Here is a 20,256-nt window from a genome sequence, read left to right on the forward strand (position 1 = left end):
CCGGCTTGAAGAAGAACACACAAGAGAGTAAAATGGTGCAGAGTGAAGAAAAAGCCATGATGAGGTGGAATCAAGAACAGACAGCCTCCGTAGTTTGCAAAACACTGGCATTCAGAAGTTCTCCCAATGGTCTTGAAAGACAAACTTTGGGCCCCTGCATTTCTTTTCTTCACACATTAAGCCCTAACTGGCAACAAGGCCTCATCCTCTCACTTTCAGGTTCCCTTCACCAGCTGAGCATAGGACCAGAATACAAGAGGATTCAATAGGTCAAGGGCATCGTGCTCAATTTTTAAGGTCACTAATGAGACACTTCTCATGACATATTAAACGATATTTACAGTTCTTCTGAAGTGGGAAAGAAATCTGGGCCTCGCTGGTCAGTCGGGCAAAGAGAGCTCCTGGCTGAAAGCGTTCCTAGTGGGTGACGCTTCAGTGTGTTTCTGGAATTGAAGTTTGGCTGAAGCCTGTAGTTTCAGCCGACTATGGCTAGAACTGGCGATGGCTGCTGCCTTTTACCTTCTGCCTCCACACCGCCTGCCAGAGTCCCACAGTCTATCGCCTGCCAAAGCCCTCCGTGCATAGCTGCCAAGGTTTAAGATTGCTATATGTGACTTTTCAATAATTTCAGAGCAATTATGAGTGACATTTGAAAGACTATGAGTGACAGTTTCGCGTTAGCAAAATAAAGCAATGACGGCGAGGGAAACATATAAACATCAGATATTGCACCCATTTGCGCAACAAGAAACTCTAGGAATCCGTTATTAGCATTACGTTAAAAGGATCATTATTATCATGTGCGGCCTCCTCCTGACGTCACTTTTGAATTCACCTCACAGAGGCTGCTCACTTCCACCTAGCCTTTCAGCCTCTGCTTAGATGTATTTATATAGTGTATACAAGCGCACAGGCTACCAACACGCAGTACTGTGGAAGCTTGTATTACAATCACCAGAGTCATGAAGCTGCACTGGCACCATACTTTCGCTGCAGCCGCTGTCCTTCCAGACTTGTGCAGCAGGAATCATGAGAGGCAGCATGCATGGGCACCAAACTCTCCGGCTCCCCACTCTAGACCCAGTCAAGCTGCACTGCATTAATCTGATGCAGGCAGTGGCACTGTAGAAGGCGATACAACAAGCTGCCAAACTTCACAACTATTCGCCCGCTCTCGCTTTTGGCGCCTATAATCCTAGCTCAGCATTTTGATTGGGCAAATCACGGGACAAACAACGTGGAGGGTAATTGTTAACAACGTCTTGCAGGGATTGACACTTCAAACTTCTAGAAACCCTTTCTCCCCTGTCCCAGGGTGTGAACCCCGACGGACCCCCCAATAGTAGTCACCCGTGATTACCACTTTTCCAGGCTTGGTACAGCCATAATTCAATTTACCGAGGCCATAGTAAAAGACAAGCCAGTGTGAGCAGCAGACAGCCCTGCGAGGCCAGCGGGGCGCGCCTGAGTCTCTCTAACAACCAGTACCCAGAGTCAAGTTAATGGCCCTACCGTAAGACTCGTGGAGGTGGGTGCCTCCAGGCCTCCTGTCCCAGATTTATGGCGTCAGCATGTGTTCCTCTGCTCTGCCAGTTGCCGCTTCCAGCCCGACATTATATGTGATTTCTTTTGGCTGTGTGCTTTGTGAATATGCCCCCAGTTCTTCCTATCTTTCCTCCTTCTCGCCCCGCCCCCAAACGCATCTTTTAGCCTGCTAGCTGCCTTCTTTGCAAACTTCCCGCTCTGGCAACAGGACCGGAGGTGATGTCCCCCCTCCCTCCCCTGCGGCGCCACGGGCAGACTTTGAATTACATCATGCCTCAGCGGCGCCACGGGGCGGGCATCAGAATACATTGTAGCAGCAGTGCACCACAGTCAGCCTGATAGAAGCCGGCTGCAATTACCACAAGCCTGCAGAAACAGTGTGTGCAGGCCACAGCCTTGATTGGAGCTACGTCTCTTTTACTTCGTCTACCACCTTCAACCGCTCATACCTGCCCATCTTTTTCCCTTCTACCCGCTGCTTTCCCTCTCCACCCTCCTTGCCATCTCCATCGCTGGGGTTCATTCGCTCTCTCTCCCCTCAAACCCCCGGACACCCGTCTCCCCGTCCCCTATTATTCCCTCACAGCTGGCCCCTCTCCCTCCATCTCTCCCCCCTCCCCCCTACACACACACACCGGCACATGCTCCGCTGTGAGTGTGACTGGAGAGGCTTGGAGAGTAGAATGTGATTCAGGGGGTGGGGGAGCCGCTTGCACTCGCCTGCCTCTGTGCACCACTGGACGGCATGGCATGAATGAGAGAACGGAGCCTGCCGCCGCTTCCTTTCCTTCCTTAGACCGAGCCTGTCGGAGGCCGAGGGGCCCCCCCAGGACCGCATTCCAAAAACACAGAGTGACCTGTAATTTACGACGAGCCTCATAAGCAGCAGTGCTTCGGACTTCCACCCTCGCTCCACACCCCTCGCCCTCCCGTTCCCTCATGCAAATCCAATAAAATTGCCAGGACTGAATTTTGTTCTCAGACAGGCCCTGCACCTTACACGTCGTGCATCAGGGCCACAATGCAATACAGGTGTTGTTAATTATGTTCCTCACGAGAAGCGAAGGCATTTGACGGCTTCAGATTTCGAGAACTGAGTTTCTGAGAGAAACTACGTGGGAGGGAAAGGGAGTACGCGTGACAATGGCGTAGACCCGGCCCTGAAAATTAAGTGCCGGTGCTTAGCACCGGAAAGCACCGGCACAAATTAAGCACTGCTTCACCCAATCCTGCAATAGATCCACTCGATGTCGTAGCTGTGTCACTTATATATTGAGTTGTTCATTGTCTAGGGCCATTGTTGGGAGCGTTAGTTCATCTGCTTTGACCCTGTTAGATTATTTGCAATGGTCATCCTTAAAAGGCTCACATTTGTGGTGATGGTCACTAGTCGCTGCTCCTTCAACTGATGTGATTCTGTTATTTCCTGTAGGATCATGTCCAGTTTATCAAGTGGGGGCATCGCTCCGGAGAAGGCCACATAAGTATCAATGGTCTTAACTGGTGAGCTGTCCAATGGGGGTGACTGGGAGTGAGCTGGCAAGACTTACCTGTATGTTTTGGTCCTGGTGCACCCCATGATTGTCTGCACAATCACAAGTAACTGGTTACGCTCTCCAAGATCTGTGGTTGTGCTGCAGTACTGCGGGCCCATCCAATGAACCACCATCCACCGGAGTAGTGTCATAATTAGAGGGCCCCTCAGGGGATTCCCCCCAGTCTTCGCTTGACCTGCACCCCCTAAGGCCACAATCCGAGGGCTGTGGGTATAACTTGGTCAGGGTGCCATAGTAGAGGCACTAGGGCGTCAGAAGTAGACCAGGCCTGTCGGTCACCCCACCGGGAACCTGGGTCTTTTCTACCTGTGCCTTTCAGTCTCTCCAGTTGTGCTCCTTCCTTGGGCCCTCCTATGTGTTCCCGGCACCACCGGCCCTTTTGTACCACTATCGGGGAGAGATCTCAATGCTAAGCCTGGGGAGGGTGGCTACGGAGGCGACAAGCTCTGAGGTAGCACCAGCACACTTTTTCTTCGGGCTGTCCCCACCACTTGGTATCCACTTCCAGGAGTCTTCTCTACTCCCAGACCACTGTGGGTGCTGGGCTTACGTGCCCATGCAGCGCTGTCTGTTTGGTGCCCCCCGGCCTCCAGTCTCAGGTAGGACACTGTGTCAGCGCCAGCAACAGGGGTCTAACACCACACCGCCGGTCTATCATAGCCCCCCCAGGGGGACCAGGAGCTCATCGTGTGTGGTCCTCCCTAGGGCCACCCAGCCTTTAATGTGCTCTGCCCGCCATCCTGCTCTCTTTCTGCACAGCACTATATTACACTTAGACTGGGTGGGAGAACCTGGGGCAGGTCAGGGGAAAAGGGCTGGGTAGATGCAATGCAAAGGGGGACACCAAGGCACAGTTTGTGCCTCCTCCTCCACCCGCAGGCCGGTCATGGATGGCTCCCCCTCACCTCTTAAGCCATTACCAAGGCCTGGCCTTGTGTTCTCCTGCTGACTGGGCCATGCTGCGCAGAGGGTGCCTGCAGTGATATCCTGGTCTCCCACTACATCCGGTTGCTCTGCCAGGTGCTTTCTCCTATTGTGTGCCACCAGTCATGTTCTGCTCCTCTGGGGGTCAGGAGCCCGCAGCATACCTGCTTTCCCCGGGGCCGGCCCTTTAGTAGGGTACCCTGTCCTCCATCCTGTCCCTCCTTATCTCGGGGCTGCAGAGGGCACACTCACCAGCCTCCAGGCTACCTGTTGTCCACCCCTCAGCTAGACGTGGATTGCAGTGGAAGTCCGGAGATTACGGCGCTCTCTCAGGGGCACAGGCAAGTACTGACTCCCGAGGTCAGCCGACTGGGTGGTCTTTATTATCTCAGAGGTGCCTCACAGTCTCGATGCCAGGCGTCGCCGCCCCTCTGTTTGCCCCTGGATATCCCCGCCTCTCCTCCGGCAGTCGATGGCACCAGAGAAGTGCAACGTTGGCCGGATTATGGGGCCCAGATGCAAGAGCTCACCAATTACGCGTCTGCCATGACTTGATGCTGGCCACGCCCCCATATATATGCAATTACAAAACAATAAAATACACCTGTCCAAAGGGATGCCTTTAGAGGATCACAAAGGTATTTATGTGCACTAATTCTAACAATCGGGTGTTTATGAGGTCTCGGGCGCTTATAAAAACATCTCATACAGTTGGATACTAACAGGGTTGTAAGACGTGGTGCTTTCAAATGATGGGAAGTTACACCCAACTGCCCTAATTACAATCCTGAGATCGATCACCAATGGTTTACATCATGAAGCACACGCAATTACTATCAACAAGTTCATTCAAAACATGAAATATATAATGGGCACAGAGAGCTTCTTGCCTTGATTGGTATTGTAGTTTTATTTTCTGTTTTTTTCTTTTTCCGTTAGATCTTCTTTAGCCAACACATGTTTCGTCATCTCTAGGAGTATCCCTATGACTTCATCAAGGCTATTCCGTATATGTGTCCTCTGTATTCATAAGGCATATGAAACAGACCCAGTTTCAAGCACCTGAAAAACTTGCATTTACACAGATCTTTGTGGACAACATGACAGTGCTTCCTAAATACAGAATTGCTTGCAGTCAAAGTCCTCATGGCTAGGGCTAATCACAAGGTCTTTCTGAAACTGCTGACCTGCCATGCTTTTTCTCTTCGTAGTTCTCTGAATTTCCCAAGTCAGCCCAAGAAGTCCACATACATTAACAAAAGAGGAATAAGAAATTCCTTCTACCTATAACTAAAGAATGGAAGATGGCTGCCCCAGAAGCCCCACTCTACAAGTCAGATGTGATAACTGTGGACAATGCCTGGACAGCACACTTCCTCCCTATGCCAATATTTGCATGTGGCCTATTTTACTTCTGTATGACTCATGACCCAACTCTAGATTTTCCTCAATGCCTACTAGTGTTTGCTTGGAGAAGTGGGTCCATCACCAGCCCCAGAGTTTTGGTGTTGTGAAACATTTCCTAAGCACCACGTATGTCCATTGATATTGCCTTGTGTTGGAGACAACCAGAACCTTCCTGGCTCTGTTTACAGGATCCAGAAATGTTAAACAGTTTGGTCCCAATGTCTGCCCTTGCATCTTTGAGCTCCAAAGCAATTGTGCCAGAAGACGCCCTTTCAAGTACAGAGATCTAGCCCCAAAGGAAGTGAACATATCGGCCCAGTGCTGCTGGTACACTCAACTAATTTGATATCTATTTTTCAAGTTATCCGCAAACTGTAACATTAAATTGGGAGACAAAACAAGTATGCCTCTTCAGTAAGTCTTAAATAAGTCTTAAATGTGAATATTCAGACACTTGATTTACTGCAATACAATCTGGTTTTCTTCTCTCACGAGGTTCATTACTTTTATCCTGTATAAAATGTGGTAGGTACATACTTCACACATTTATCAAGAGTCTTAACATTATCACAGGAATAGACACAGCTTAGTGAATATAACATTGCAAAGACACATTTTTAGTTGGTTTTATCTGTGTTGCAACAATATGGTCAAATATCTATCCTTCAAAAATACAGTTTATTAAAAATTACATTTAGAACAATAATCCAACGTTTGTTTCAACCATTTGCATATATTGCTCAGGCTTTCCCAAAACATAGGCTGTGTAATAAATCAATAACAAATTGAAATCATAAATCAGACCCCATCTACTTGGATGCATAATTACTGTACTAAACATTTCACACAATGAACATCACATGCACAGCACAAGTCTTCCACCACTAATATATTGGACGTGAAAATTGGTAAAACATCTTACTTTCAAAATCTAGATGCAGGCAGCAAGCAAACAAACCTATACCTGTAGGAGGAAGAGTTTTTCCAACCCTACATGGAAGGCATTACCTCCATAATTAAGAAACATACTGGCACATGCATCAACGAAGGCTTTTGCGATTCCTTAATTGCGATTATTAAGGAATCGCAATTAAGGAATTGCAAAAGCCTATGCATGTAGGAATCACTATAAAAATAGCGATTCCTACATATTCCTTATTTGCGACTCGCAAATTGCGAGTCGCAATTAAGGAATGCCGTCCCATTCATTCCTATGGGTCTCCAGGCCCATAGGAATGAATTGGAGATTGCATGAGCAATTTGAGAATAACAGTAGGTACTCGCAAATAGCTCATGCAATTTCAAGGGTGCAAGGGTGTCAAAATGACACCCTATTGCACCCCTGAAATTGATCTGTGCACATATGTTGCACACACACATGCCCTAAGGGCATATGTGTGCGCAACATGAAACTTTGAAAAATGCACAAAAGTGAATTTTTCAAAGTTTTTGCAAATTACCATGAAGTTCAACTTCATGGTAATTTGCTCCCCCTATTAGCGAAATCGCTATTTTGTTTTACTTTAATGCATTGCATTTAAGGAATCTCAATTAGAGATTCCTTAAATGCAATTGCACCTTAAGTAATCACTATTTAGAGATTACTTAAATTGCGATTTTTGCATTTGGGATGATGCATCCGAAATGCAAAAATACCGGTCGCAAAGGGGCAGATTCTGAGAATCTGCCCGTTTGCGACCGGTTTTTACTTTGATGCATGTGGGCCTAAGCTAGTCTTTGTGCAGTGGTACCAAGTGGTTTGAAATTAATCAATGCCTTCATACCATCAACAACTGGTATTAAAAAGTGGACACATGGCCTTGTTTTGAAATATGAGCTTTCGGATAACATTGGGGTTTCAAAATTAAACCCTGTCATTTTCACCAAAGACACAACTGCTGGGCCACTCCCTCTTGTAGTTATACAGCCATACTCCAAAGCAGGAAGGAAAAGCATTTAAGGGCCTATTAACAAACTGCATTCTATAGTACATTTTGCAGTCCTACAAAACATACTACAAAATGCAATTCACAGACCTATTTGCAGAGTTTACACCTCTGCCTCTCCTAACTTTTTCTGTTTTGCTATCTTTGCCCTGATTGTGGAGTCTCAGCACACTTAAGTCTATATTTTAGTAGTAAATGTGGGAGAGACTGGGCAAAGGATGGAAAATGGAGAATACTTACTACTAATGTGGAGAGGAACAGGGAGGAATGGAGGGTTAAGTGCAAGTTAGAGAGAAGGTGAGGAAGGGACTTGTACCCACCCTCAAAAAAAGAAGCCCATTGCTATTAAAAAACTGCACTGCACTTCTAAAGCTACTGCAGCCAAAAAAAAAGAACCAAAACAGTAGTAAATTACTCCAGCTCATAGATGGCCTAATTCCAGCACCACACATGGCCAACCACTGGTACTTTAACACCTTCCCACAGAAATCAATGGAGTTAGGAAACTAGAATAAAACCCCATAGGACATTATATTAAATTAAAGTACATTATTTAAAATAGTTAAAAATGTAAACAATTATAATTTCATGTTCATAAAATTATATAAAACAGCACATATTTTTATTTAGTTCTAAAATATTTTGATGACCTATTTCAAATTTAAATTGATTGTAACAATAAATGTTAGTAAATACAGTTAAACACTTTCAATTAATTGTCTAGACCACTTTTAATGATTATTACTGCATGATAAAAGAAAATATGTATTTTACCTTGGAATTTTGTATTCAGTTTAAACCTGAGAACAATATTTTGAAAGTAATTTAATATGTTCATATTAATGAAAGATTTATTTCAGAATTCAGTAGTGCTGTAGGATTTGTTCATTAGTTCTACATGTAAAATAAACAGATAAACTAAGTTTACATTAATTTTAAAAAACGAATTTACATTAATATTTAACATTAAAATATTTTTGCCAACCTTCCCAACTTTAATAAATGTTTTTATTTTTCTCTATATTTTACTAGAAGGAGATCTACGCAGGCAGGTAGGAGGTCTCTACATGGTAAAGCATTGGTAAAGGTTCCCTATACTTTACCATATTAATGTTACATTCATATATAAAAGAAAAGAAATTGCTAAAATATTTTATATTTAAATAACAAATATGCTTATTTTTTGTACTAACATGAAATTATATTTAATCAATTTTAAAGAACTTGATTTGATTTGAATTTTTTTCCTATGAGGTTGTATTTTAAGTTCCTGTCTCTGTTATTCTCTATGTGCGGGTTGGCCATGTGTGGTGATGGAGTTACTATTGTTTCGTTTTGAAAATAGTAATTAACAATTGTAAATTTGGACTCACCCCCTTTTTCAGTGGGCGGAGACATGGGAATCTACATTTTTGAGTAATTTTACACTTGGATTTTGTTTACAGCCAAAAGAAGTAAAGTTACTCAAACAAGTAAGAGTAAATTAAAAATGGTATTGCTCACAGGTGTAAGCTACCTTTACGAATAGCCCTATCTGGTTTTAGTGGGTTATATTTCAATTCCTGATAAGTTAGACCTGCTTCACTTGTAGGCAAACTTTCAGGTATTCCATCCCCTTTTCCTTTTTTAAATTGTTTTGTAAGTTTGGGGAAAGTTTGTAGGGTGCAGTATTGTGCCACATGGTAAGGAATACTACTATTACAACTCTTAAATAAAATACAGTTATCTTACCATAATAAACCACGTGATGAGTGCTGCATTTCTCACATTTTTCAGGCTGCTTGCGAGGATATCTGGTTGCATTTCAAGGTAGAACAGAAGGCACTCATTTATGATGTTTGATGACCAGCTTTGGGAAGGATAAAAAAAATGCAAGAATTTACTTTAACCCTTGTCGTAGGAAATAGGTACAGCTCTGATTCTGACTTCTGAAAACATATGTGTGTGTTACAATTTATTTCCTTATAATATGAGGGAGCACATGGATATTGGTGAACCCTGTGGCAATTTTGTCAAATTGTAATAACATTTTAAACACTGACCATCACTAAATGATAAATCAGACACTAATCATTATAGTACAATTTTTCATGTACACTGTTTCCACTCAGCACTTAATGCAGATTGACAACCTTTTAAAAGATATCCCTCATCATAAATCACTGTACTTCAGCTCAGTGCTGATACTCTCCATTAAAAAAAAAAAATCTTCCTGTTTTCGTATTTTTTTCCTTAATACCAGCAACAAGTAAATCAAGTGCTTTTGACCTTCCTTAAGTGATGCATAAATGCAATTTGATGTATTTGATTCTAAACCAATCTAAAATCCTCCTTCTCCATGATTCTTCCCATTAACTGTCTCTATCTCTTGCCCAGTACCTAACGCTCTCCTTTTTCCTATCCGCTTCCAGTCGTCAGGTACCATCCTTCTGGCTTGCCAGATTTCCATTTATCATGTCTTAACCCACCTTTTATGTTATCTGTGTTTCTGCTGCCTCCCTCTTCCCAACTCCATGCCTCTTATTTCTTTCTCACCCATCCCATGCTCCAGTTTTATTCCCTCCACCTATGATGATGATCTCACACAAAGGGCCCATTATGATGATGGTTGGAACGACCATCTGACCGCCGTTATCGCAAGCCCTTTCTGACTGCTGAGGCCGGGAAGCTTCCCCACGCCGTATTATGATGCGACCGCAGCTACCACAGCAGTCGCACCTACAGCGGAGCACATATCCCCAAATATGTCGCTTCAAATCCATACAAAAATCACTGAAAACATGTGAGTTGTACACACATGCATGACATATGTGGGGAAACGCCTCAAAATCCATGTACCCTATTGTTGGAGTGTGTTGGAATGTTCACAGTCCAGTCAATGGGGATACATACCGCAGAAGGACTTACCTGGATTCCGGCATGCACAGGATCACAGTCATAAGGATTCAGCTGCCCAGGGGAATAGGGGACCTGGATTAAAGGATCCTCGGCAGAGGCTGCTGGAGAGAAGCAGTCTGGAGTGAGTATGCACCCCAAATTCCTTAGTTTACGACAACTCAAGACAGCCAGGTAGACTGTCACGGTCAGGTCGTCGGAAAGCCTCATCGTAATCTTTACGGTGCTCGGCGATCCCATGACTGCCCTATGTGTGCTGTATTTCTCCGACTGCAAGGCTGTCAGAGTCGGCCCTATTTCAGCGGTCGATCAGAGTACAGGATGCCTACATCGTAATCAGGCAGTTGGACCAACCGCTTCAGAAGAGACCACAGTGGTCTGACCACCTCTGACAGGACCATGGAAGCAGGTCAGACGGGCTCCTCAGTTGCAGGCTCAACATATGCCTTGACAATGGATTTATTGTAAAGCTATGACTATTAGGTCAGCATCAAGACGTACTGTACATCATGAGCAGTGGTAAGAGGTACTAGAATCCAGCATGCAAGTTTCAGTTAGGTCTCATCACTTGGGCTACTTAGCTCTCTATTTACTAAAGATAAGGCCCACTAAGTCAAGGGTACCATTTTTTCAGAACTCCATGAAGGTGCATCAATTTAATAGGCAGCAGGCCATGAGCCCTGTTAAAGGGCATTCAAAAGGAAAAGATTAAGCAAAAAGATAAATAAATTGAGGTACCTTGGCAACCATGGTGGAAGTATAGCAAACGATAATTATAATATTCTGAAAGCAGTATTAAAAACTGATTATACTGATATTTGACAGTATAAGAAACACATTTATAGCAAATTCCAAATGTGTATTTTTTGATGAAACATTAGGATAGATGATTCTTCTAATCTCTCACATATGACTGTACAGCAGATAGTGTTTAATTTGCTATTAACCTAATCAGCACATATACAAGATCCCATAATATTCTACTAATGGCGGCTCTCATTAGAAAGAACTATTAGAATGGAACATATAATCAGCCAATTAGGTTGCTTTCTGGTCTTTCAACCTATTAGTAAGTAAGTAAAGATTTCATAAAGCATGTGAATGCCGCGGCGTCTTTGCACTCGCGTCCTATGAGAGAAGTTAAAAAGACCTACTTAGTATGGAAGCGAAAAGCCAGGTTTTTAACAATTTCCTAAAACGCACCTGGTTCGATTGAGATCTCAAAGAAAAAGGGATGGTGTTCCATAGTGTGCATGCTGAGAAGAAAAAGCTTCTGCCTTCCCATCTGGCTTTCTTTATTTTTGGAATGGCCACTAATTTCGCCACACCTGATCTAAGATTACGATTGGAGACAGGCCAAGAGAACATCTAAAAATACAGAAGGCCAGTTTTGTGCAGTGGCTTGAGTACCATACACAGAGCCTCAAAAGTGACCCTCTCACAAACAGGTAACCAATGAAGGCCACTAATACTCTTTGAGATGGGGCTGAATTTGTGAATTTTTCAAAGCACACGAGCTGCCGCATTTTACAATAATTGAAGCTTCAATTGCAGGCGTTTCTGAATTCCTAAAATAATGCATTGCAATAATCTATCCTGAAAAGAACAAAGGCCACAATTACCATTTTTTCCATATTTAGAAGGATATCCGGAAAACCGTTTTTTAATACCCTGAGTAGCTGAAAACACAAGAAGGTAACATTATTAATTTGCTCAGAAAACAGCTGTCCATCAAATATAGCCCCAAATTCTTCGCTTTTCGAGCTGGAGATGGAAGAGGGCCAAGACTGGAGGGCCATCATGAAGTATTCCAGAAACAGATGTTGTTGCCAAAGAGGATCACCTCCGTTTTCTTGGAGTTCAATTTGAGACAGGTTTCCTGCATCCAGATTACAATATGTACCAGGCAGTCTTTAAATTTATTGGCAACCTCATCGACATCAGATGAAATTGACACAACTATTTATGTCTCGGCGCGTAAGAGACCGCAGAGAAACCACAGGACCAAATACGTTTCGCTTGGGGGTGACATAGCTGTTGAAAAGCGTGGGGGATAACGATGATCCCAGAGACACCCAACAGGGAAGAAAAAACAGATTCAAAGGGAAAACCCCAAAAGGAACAATCTGCTCTCTATTGGATAAAAAAGAGCTAAGGATGGTCTCTCTGTAGCCAATAAGCAAAGAATGATTAACCGTATAAAACACAGCAGACAGATTGAGAAGAATCGGCGCAGCCCACCATTCCTTGTCCACCAACATTCACATCTCTTCAGTAGCAGCCACTAAGGCTGATTGTGTACAATGCTGGGGTCTGTAGCCATATTGCAATGGATCCAAGAGATTGTTGGCATCAAGAAAAGTCATCAAGTCTTCATTAATAACTTTTCCCAGTATTTTCGTAGGCAAAGGTAGGTGGGAGATAAGCTAAAATTATTTTGTGTCACCTGGATCAATTGAAGATTTTTCTAGAATAGGACTCACCAATGCCTTTTCCAGGCTACTGGAAATTAGCGTGAAGTCGGAACACTGTTCTGTAGTTTAATAAGATGCACAGAAATTGTGCTGGAAACCATTTGCAACACATAAGGCGGACAAGGGTCCAAAGGAGAACCTGACTTAGTAGTCTTCAGAAGGATAATGTTGCTTACACAGTAAGCACTAGTTCTTGGCATGTAGAGCTGTAGATTCACATGCTTTGCATACTCCTGCCATCTAGTGTTGGGTCTGGATGTTTGCGAGTTGTTTTTCTTCGAAGAAGTCTTTTCTGGTCGCAAGGTAAGGGGACACCTCCTTTCAGTGAGGTAGAGCAAATGCAACAAACAGTTGTTCCGTTTTGCGAAAGTCTTTTGTCTTATCTATGTAGTACAGTAAAGCTCTTTTAACATCAAGCATGTGAAGAGCGCGTTCTGCTACAGAATCAGGTTCAAGAAAGAAAACTGGTAACTCAAAAGATTGATGTATATGAAAAGCAGAAACTACTTTGAGAAGGAATTTAAGGTTGGTGCGGAGAACCATCCTGTCTTTGTGTAGCTGAACGAAGGGTTCTTCTAAGGTTAACACCTGTAGCTCCCCAACTCTCCTGATGTGATGGCAATGAGGAAAGCAACCTTCCATGAGAGAAATTGCAAAGGGCACTTGAGCAATGATTCAAAAGGTGGCCCCATGAGCCTTGTGAGAACAATGTTGAGATTCCATACTGGGGCAGGAGGAATCCTTGGTGGTAATACTCTTTTTAATCCTTCCATGAAAGCTTTGATTACGGGGACACTGAATAGTGACAGATGTTGTTTATTCTGTAAGTAAGCAGCTATCGCAGCAAGGTGCAAACTAATAGATGTGTAAGCTAGCCCAGTTTGCTGTAAATGTAAGAGGTAACAGATAATGTTTTTTATAGAAGCATCTAAAGGATTGATTTTTTTGTTATTGCAGTATATAACAAATCTTTTCCATTTTGCTGCATAACATGCTCTGGTGATAGGCCTTCTTGCTTCCTTTAAAATATTCATACAGTCTGGTGGTAAGTTTCAATAACCAAACTCTATGACTTCAGGAGCCAGATCGCTAGATTCAGTTCTTTGGGATTTGGATGTCTGATTTCTCCATGGTTCTGTGTGAGGAGACTGGAGGTGAGGTTCAGCTTTTGATGTGGAACTACACACAGCTCCAACAGGGTGGTGTACCATGGTTTACGCGCCCATGTGGGAGCTACTAGAATTAGTGTGAGGGATGTTTGCCTGAGTTTCCGAACCACACATGGAATGAACGGGAGAGGTTGAAAAGCATAGGCAAATATCCCTGACCAGTTCACCCATAGGGCATTGCCCTTTGAAAGCGGGTGTGGAAACCTGGAGCCGAAGCTTGGGCATTTTGCATTTTCGGCTGTGACGGACAGGTATATCTGTGGAAAACCACATTGTTGAAAGTAGGGAAGGAGAACTTGGGGATGAAGTTCCCACTCGTGAATTTGCTGTCTCCTTCTGCTGAGGAGGTTGGCAAATTGATTGCTTACTCCTGGGAGATGTTCTGCCAGAATATAAATCTTGTGATGGATTGCCCAATTCCAAATGGCTTGTGCAAGAGCTGAAAGTTTGAGAGAGTGTGTCCAGCCCTGCTTCTGCACATGATACATCGCTGTCATGTTGTCTGTTCCGATTAGGACAGTTTTGGCTATGAGGTGAGTTTGAAAAGTTTTGAGTGTTAGAAAAACTGCTAAAAGCTATAGATAGTTGATGTGGAGACTTTTGTGCTTGTTGCTCCACAGCCCTGTATTGTGTAACCTTTGAGATGAGCCCCCCAACCTGTTAGAGATACGTCTGCTGTGAGCACAATCTGTGGAATAGGGTTGATGAAAGGCCAGCCTTTTGATGAATTTTGTATGTTCCACCACTGCATAGAGCGATGGGTAAGGCTGTCTACCAACACTAGATCAGTTAATTGACCCTGTGACTGATTCAACTAACGTGCTAAGCACACTTGTAGGGGGCGCATGTGAAGCCTTGCATGGGGTACAATTGCAATGCAAGACGCCATCATTCCCAGCAGTTGCATGAACACTCTGGCTGGTAAAGCTTGGTTGGGTTGAAACTGTAGAATCATAGCCTGAATATTACGTATTCTGGCTACATTGGGAGAGGCTAGAGCTTTGACTGTGTCCAGACTGGCTCCTATGTAAGACTGCATCTGTGACGGATGAAGGTGAGATTTTTGAGCATTGATGGTGAACCCCAGTTCATGAAGTAGCTCTATTGTGATCTGTGTGTGTTGTAGACAGTTCTGGCGAGAGCTGGCTTTGATATGCCAGTCGTCTAAATAGGGGAAGACGTGAATCTGCTGTCTTCTGAGATGAGCCAGGCATTTAGTAAAAACTCTGGGCTCTGTAGTCACTCCGAAGGGAAGCACCTTGACCTGGTAATGCTTGACTACTATCACAAAACTGAGGTATTTGCGATGAGCTGGATGAATTGGAACATGAAAATATGCATCTTTTAAATCTAGAGTATACATAAAATCTGCTCTTTGTAAAAGTGGGAGTGCCTGTTGAAGCGTCACCATGTGAAAGTCTTCTGACAGTACATAATGGTTTAACTCTCTGAAATCCAGAATAGGCCTTAGGGAACCATCCTTTTTGGGAATGAGAAAATACAGAGAGTAAACCCCCGAGCCCTGGTACTGTATTGAGACCGGCTCTACTGCTCCTTTTAGTAAAAGAAATTGAACCTCTTGTTCTAGCAATTGTAGGTGTTCTGGAGACAATTTTTGGGATCGAGGTGGAATGTTTGGGGGATTGCTGGTAAGCTCCAGGCAATAATCATGTTGGCTAATTCCAAACACCCATTTGTCTGTTGTTATGGACTGCCAAACGGGGAGAAATTGTTGAAGTCTTCTCCCGACAGGTGTCCTGTAGTCGGGGGGGAAGCGTGGGCAAGTCACTGTTTATTAGGGGAAGGGGAGCTACGTGGTGTGTTCCCCTTACCCCTACCTTTGAAGTTGTTGCCTCTATAACCTCCTAGAAAAAATCCTCTGAAGGGAGAGGACAGGTTGTTACCTTTATATATTGAGGTATTCTGGGAATAGGGTTTTAGACCCTCCTCTGAAAAAGGAGCGAAGAAAGGATCCTCTGTTGGACAGAGACTGGAGCGCTCCCATGGACTTGGCCACTTCAGTGTCCTTTTTCATCTTCTCTAACACTTGATCTACGCATGGACCAAAGAGATGTTCTTTATCAAAAGGTGTATTAAGGATGTATTGTTGAACTTCTGTCTTGAACCCAGAAATTCTTAACCAAGCCTGTCTCCTGAGCAAGATGCTAGTATTAACCTCTCTAGCCATGGTATCTGCAGCATCTAGAGCACCACGTATGGAGGAATGAGAAATGAGTTTACCTTCATTTATTGAGTTCTGAGCCTTAGCTTTATGCTCGACTGGGAGATATTGAAGCAATTGCTCCATCTCATCCCAGTGTGCTCTGTCCTACCTGGCTAAACGACCTTGCGTATTCGCAATGTGCCATTGATTCGCAGCTTGAGCAGCTATGCGCTTGCCAGAAGCGTCAATTAACTTGGGCTCCTTATCTGGCGAAGGAGCATCTCCTGATGTCTGTGAATTCGCCCACTTACGAGTGTTAGACTCTACCAGAGAATCTAATGGTAGCTGGCCCTTGATAAATATGGGGTCTGGAGGGGAAGCCTTATATTTTTTGGCAACTCTAGGAGTCAATATGCGTGCTCTTACTGGGTCCTTAAAAATCTCATCAGCATGTCCCATCATGCCTTTAAGCATGGGAAGTGTTTGTGATGACCTGTGTGTGGATCCTAAAGTTTCAAACTAAAATCTTCCTTTAGTGATTCGTTTGGAATGCCACCCCATGATATTGTGCAGCCCTGGCAATGAGTTCCTAATGGGATGCATTGTCGTCTGGATCATTATCTGTTTGGGGATCAGTTGTATAAAAAGTCCATGGATGTATCGGGAGATGTATCTCCCATCATCGGCATCTTCATCATCATGGTGAGATTGTGGCAAATCCTAAGGTATAATTTGCAAAGGATTCTCAGGTGGAGAAGGAGGCTATGGAGGTAGTGGTGATGGTAGACGCAAATCTTGTAAGAAGGGTCCTCATCAGGAAGCTTGCGTTTGTGAGGTGGCTTGGTGTGAATACAGACAGTCTCAGGGTTAATATATAGCTTCTTTTGCTTTGGATCTGGTGTTAATGGAACAAGGTCTATATTCGATCCCAAGAGGTGTCTTTCTGTTTCGGCGCCAAAGTTTTCAGTGCCGATGATTTCGGTGCCGGCGTAAGCTGGACTTTCGGCGCGGAAGGTTTCGGCTCCGAAGGTTGTTTGTCTTTCTGCACGGAGGATTTCGGCTTCGAGCCGGACTTGTGTTTGGAACTGGATGGCTTCGGCTCCAAGGAGGACTTTTGAGCCAGAAGGCTTGACTTGATGTTTCAGAGCCTAGCCTGGAGGCAGGGCGTTGAAACCTCATCTCAGTGCCGACCTTGGCCAGAAGGCAGAGGTGGTGCCGAAGCCTTGTGTTTCTTCGGAATAGTTTGTGGGGCAAGGAGGTTTCAGTACTCACATCACCTTGTCCCTGCAGCAGTTCTTCAGCTTTGAGGTCTATCTCAAGGTCCGAGTCGGAGTCCTGTTCGGAGAAGGCTACCTCCTCCTCTGCCACTGATGCCCCAACGTCTTCCTGACCGGAGTCTTCACAAAAAGATGTCTGGCGTGTCTTCAATGCGTTGATGCTGCATCTCTCGACGTCGAACCCGATGATCGCAAAGAGTTTTCTTTGATCGGTATGATCTGCAAGCGTTACTGTCTTCTTCTTTGTGCTCTGGAGACAAGCACAAGGTGCACACTTTGTGTGAGTCGGTGCAAGGGTACTTAGCGTGGCACCCGAGCCAGAATTTAAACGGAGTCTGAGCCATCGACAGAAAGCTGACTCGGCACGGTTAGGCCCGAAGGCTGTCCACGAAGCTTTCAGATCGAAAAGACGGTTCTGTTGTCTAAACGATATGCGTAGAAGTGGGAAATGTGTACAAAACAATACCGTTGAGGTTAGAGAGGATTGCGCGCCGAGAGGAACCTGAAGAACGGTTTTAAACCGGAGCGCAGCAATGCAGGGCCGAACCCGATGGCGGAAAAAAACAATTTAACAATGGAATCAATGACCATGCACACTATCACCGAAAGGAGGAGTCACCTTACCTCGTGACTAGGAAAGACTTCTTCGAAGAAAAACAACTTGCAAACATCCAGACCCAACACTAGATTGCAGGAGTATGCAAAGCATGTGTATCTACAGCACACATGCCTCGAATATCTTATTACTCTGCCTTCAGTAAGAGGAGTAAAACTATCAAGTATGTTTAGGGTGCAATCAGCATTATAGTGCAACGGCAAAATGTAGAAGAACAAGAAGGGTTAACTAGACGATTAGCATCTTGATTAGAGGAAAATTCCTCATAAACGCGGTTTAACTTTGCTTAAAAAAACTCTGCCAACTTATTTCAGAAGCCTTGATTAGGAGTACAGATTTTACTATCACAGTTTGAGAGAGTGGTAACAGTTTAAAAAAGTTATCTCATAGAATATTTATAAGTATTTATTTTTTCTGTATAGTATTTGGTTTTTTTCTCCAAATAATTGCCACTTTATAGTCAGCAATTACTAGTTTATGTTTTGTTTTTTCTTCAAGATTGTAATCCCTCCTCCATCTCTGTTATTGGGCCCTGCGTTTTTGTTTAAGTTTTATTAGGAGAGTACCATGAAGCAGATGGACTTTTCCTGTAACGATTAATCGTTTTTTCTGGGGCTACTGAGTGACTGCGGAGTCTATCCAGTCAGTAACATTTATAGTGGCAGCTGTACTGGGTCCAATGCACAAAGTACATGACTATTCATCAATGAATAGGCGTGGAATACTCCTAAAAATTCAGGAATAAGTCATAACTATTCCAAGAGTATGTCACACTTACCCACAAGAAAACGCTGTGAATTAGGCCCATTCTTTTTTAATTTCTAAAGGGAGGTTACATTTTCTAATCAGCATAATACAAGCCTGATTAATGTCCAAGATAGGCACTGCAACTAAGATAGCGAATTACAGATCAATTATTTTGCATCAATCATTTACTTGAGGGGCTGAAAGATTGGGTGAACTAAAAGAAATCCTGAAATAACAAGGCAGCAGAAATGCAGGCCATTCATCAACCAATGAAACTCTGAATTGAGAACATACCCCGTTAATAAACACCTTTTGGATTGTTTAATGGGTTTAAATTCTGCATTAAGCTTGGTAACTTGGACCAAATCTGTGATTGGCATACAGATATGAGGATAATGCCCCCTGTTTGTTTGTCTAATGAGTGATTTGAATGAGGATGTGTGGTCAGCGACAGAGTTTTACTAGCAGACACATTCATAATTGGAAATGCACTCCATTGAGACTCATCAATATTTATGTTCTAGATACTGCCAGAGCTTTGGGAAAGAAAAAAGACTTCAGTGGAACCTGCCCAATGTCCTCATTTGTGTAAGAGCTGCTGGCAGTAGTGAAAGCTTTCGTGGGGGCACACAGTACAGCGAGTCCTTACATTTAAGTCAAATTGGTTCTTAGAAATTGTACCTTTTTTCTGTGCTAAACCTTAGACCAGAGGTCTTCAAACTGTGAGGCGCACCCCCCTGGGAGTCCGTGGTGGCATTTCCAGGGAGGCGCCAATGGCTCAGTAAGCACTTGTAAATAAAGATGGCCTGGAAGCGCAACTTTCTTTATTTTTCACGTTTTTGGACCCCTTCCTTTACATGAAGCATTGAAGTTAGGGGTGAAATCTTTCACAGAGAAAAAGGCCGGCCATCTGTTCACATTTCATGATTCTGCAAAGGCCCAGAAAGGGTTAAGTAGAACTTTACATGGACTTGTCTGTATTAATTCTTAACACGTTTTTTTCTGTCTTTGTTTACTTTAATTATCAGTCAGAGGGCATTAGGACAGCTATGGAAGCATTTTGTAGTGCTTTGATCTTACATTTTCTGCTTGCTTAAACATGACTAAACACAACAAAATATTATATAAGTACTTGTTTTTTTTCACCTTCAGGGCAACTGCATATGAAATAATGCACACACCTTAGATGACATATGAATGCAAATTAAACTATTAGGTGGCAAATTCACCCATTTACGTTATGAAACATTAATTGGTTAATGTGATCACTGCAGATGTCTGTTAGTGAGACCAGCTTGGCGCAGTACAGAATAGTGAGTTTTGTGTTTATAATGCATCGAGATCTCAGCAAGTAACAGAAAGCACTGTGAATATTTAAGTGATTATTTTAAAATTATATTGCACACAATATAAGATAGGCTGCTGCGCCACACCTCTCCTGAGCACCCTAAGTCCAGGGGCCTCAGAAGAATGTCCCAGGAGAAAGAGGAATGGAGCAAAATCTGTGGGTAGGGACTACTTACTAAATTAAATATT

The 20,256-nt window shown here is 43.6% G+C and overlaps 1 protein-coding gene across 1 annotated transcript in view; it reads right to left on the reverse strand.

The window, feature by feature from the left end:
- GPR143 (G protein-coupled receptor 143) overlaps positions 1 to 20,256 on the reverse strand; it is a 350,633-nt gene that overhangs the window by 231,219 nt on the left and 99,158 nt on the right. The window contains exon 7 of the mRNA XM_085622133.1: positions 9,110 to 9,227. Within this exon, the coding sequence (XP_085478259.1) occupies positions 9,110 to 9,227 (118 nt within the window). The remainder of the gene's footprint in view (positions 1 to 9,109; positions 9,228 to 20,256) is intronic.

This window comes from Triturus cristatus, chromosome 8 (assembly GCF_964204655.1).
Source record: "Triturus cristatus chromosome 8, aTriCri1.1, whole genome shotgun sequence".
NCBI lineage: Eukaryota > Metazoa > Chordata > Amphibia > Caudata > Salamandridae > Triturus > Triturus cristatus.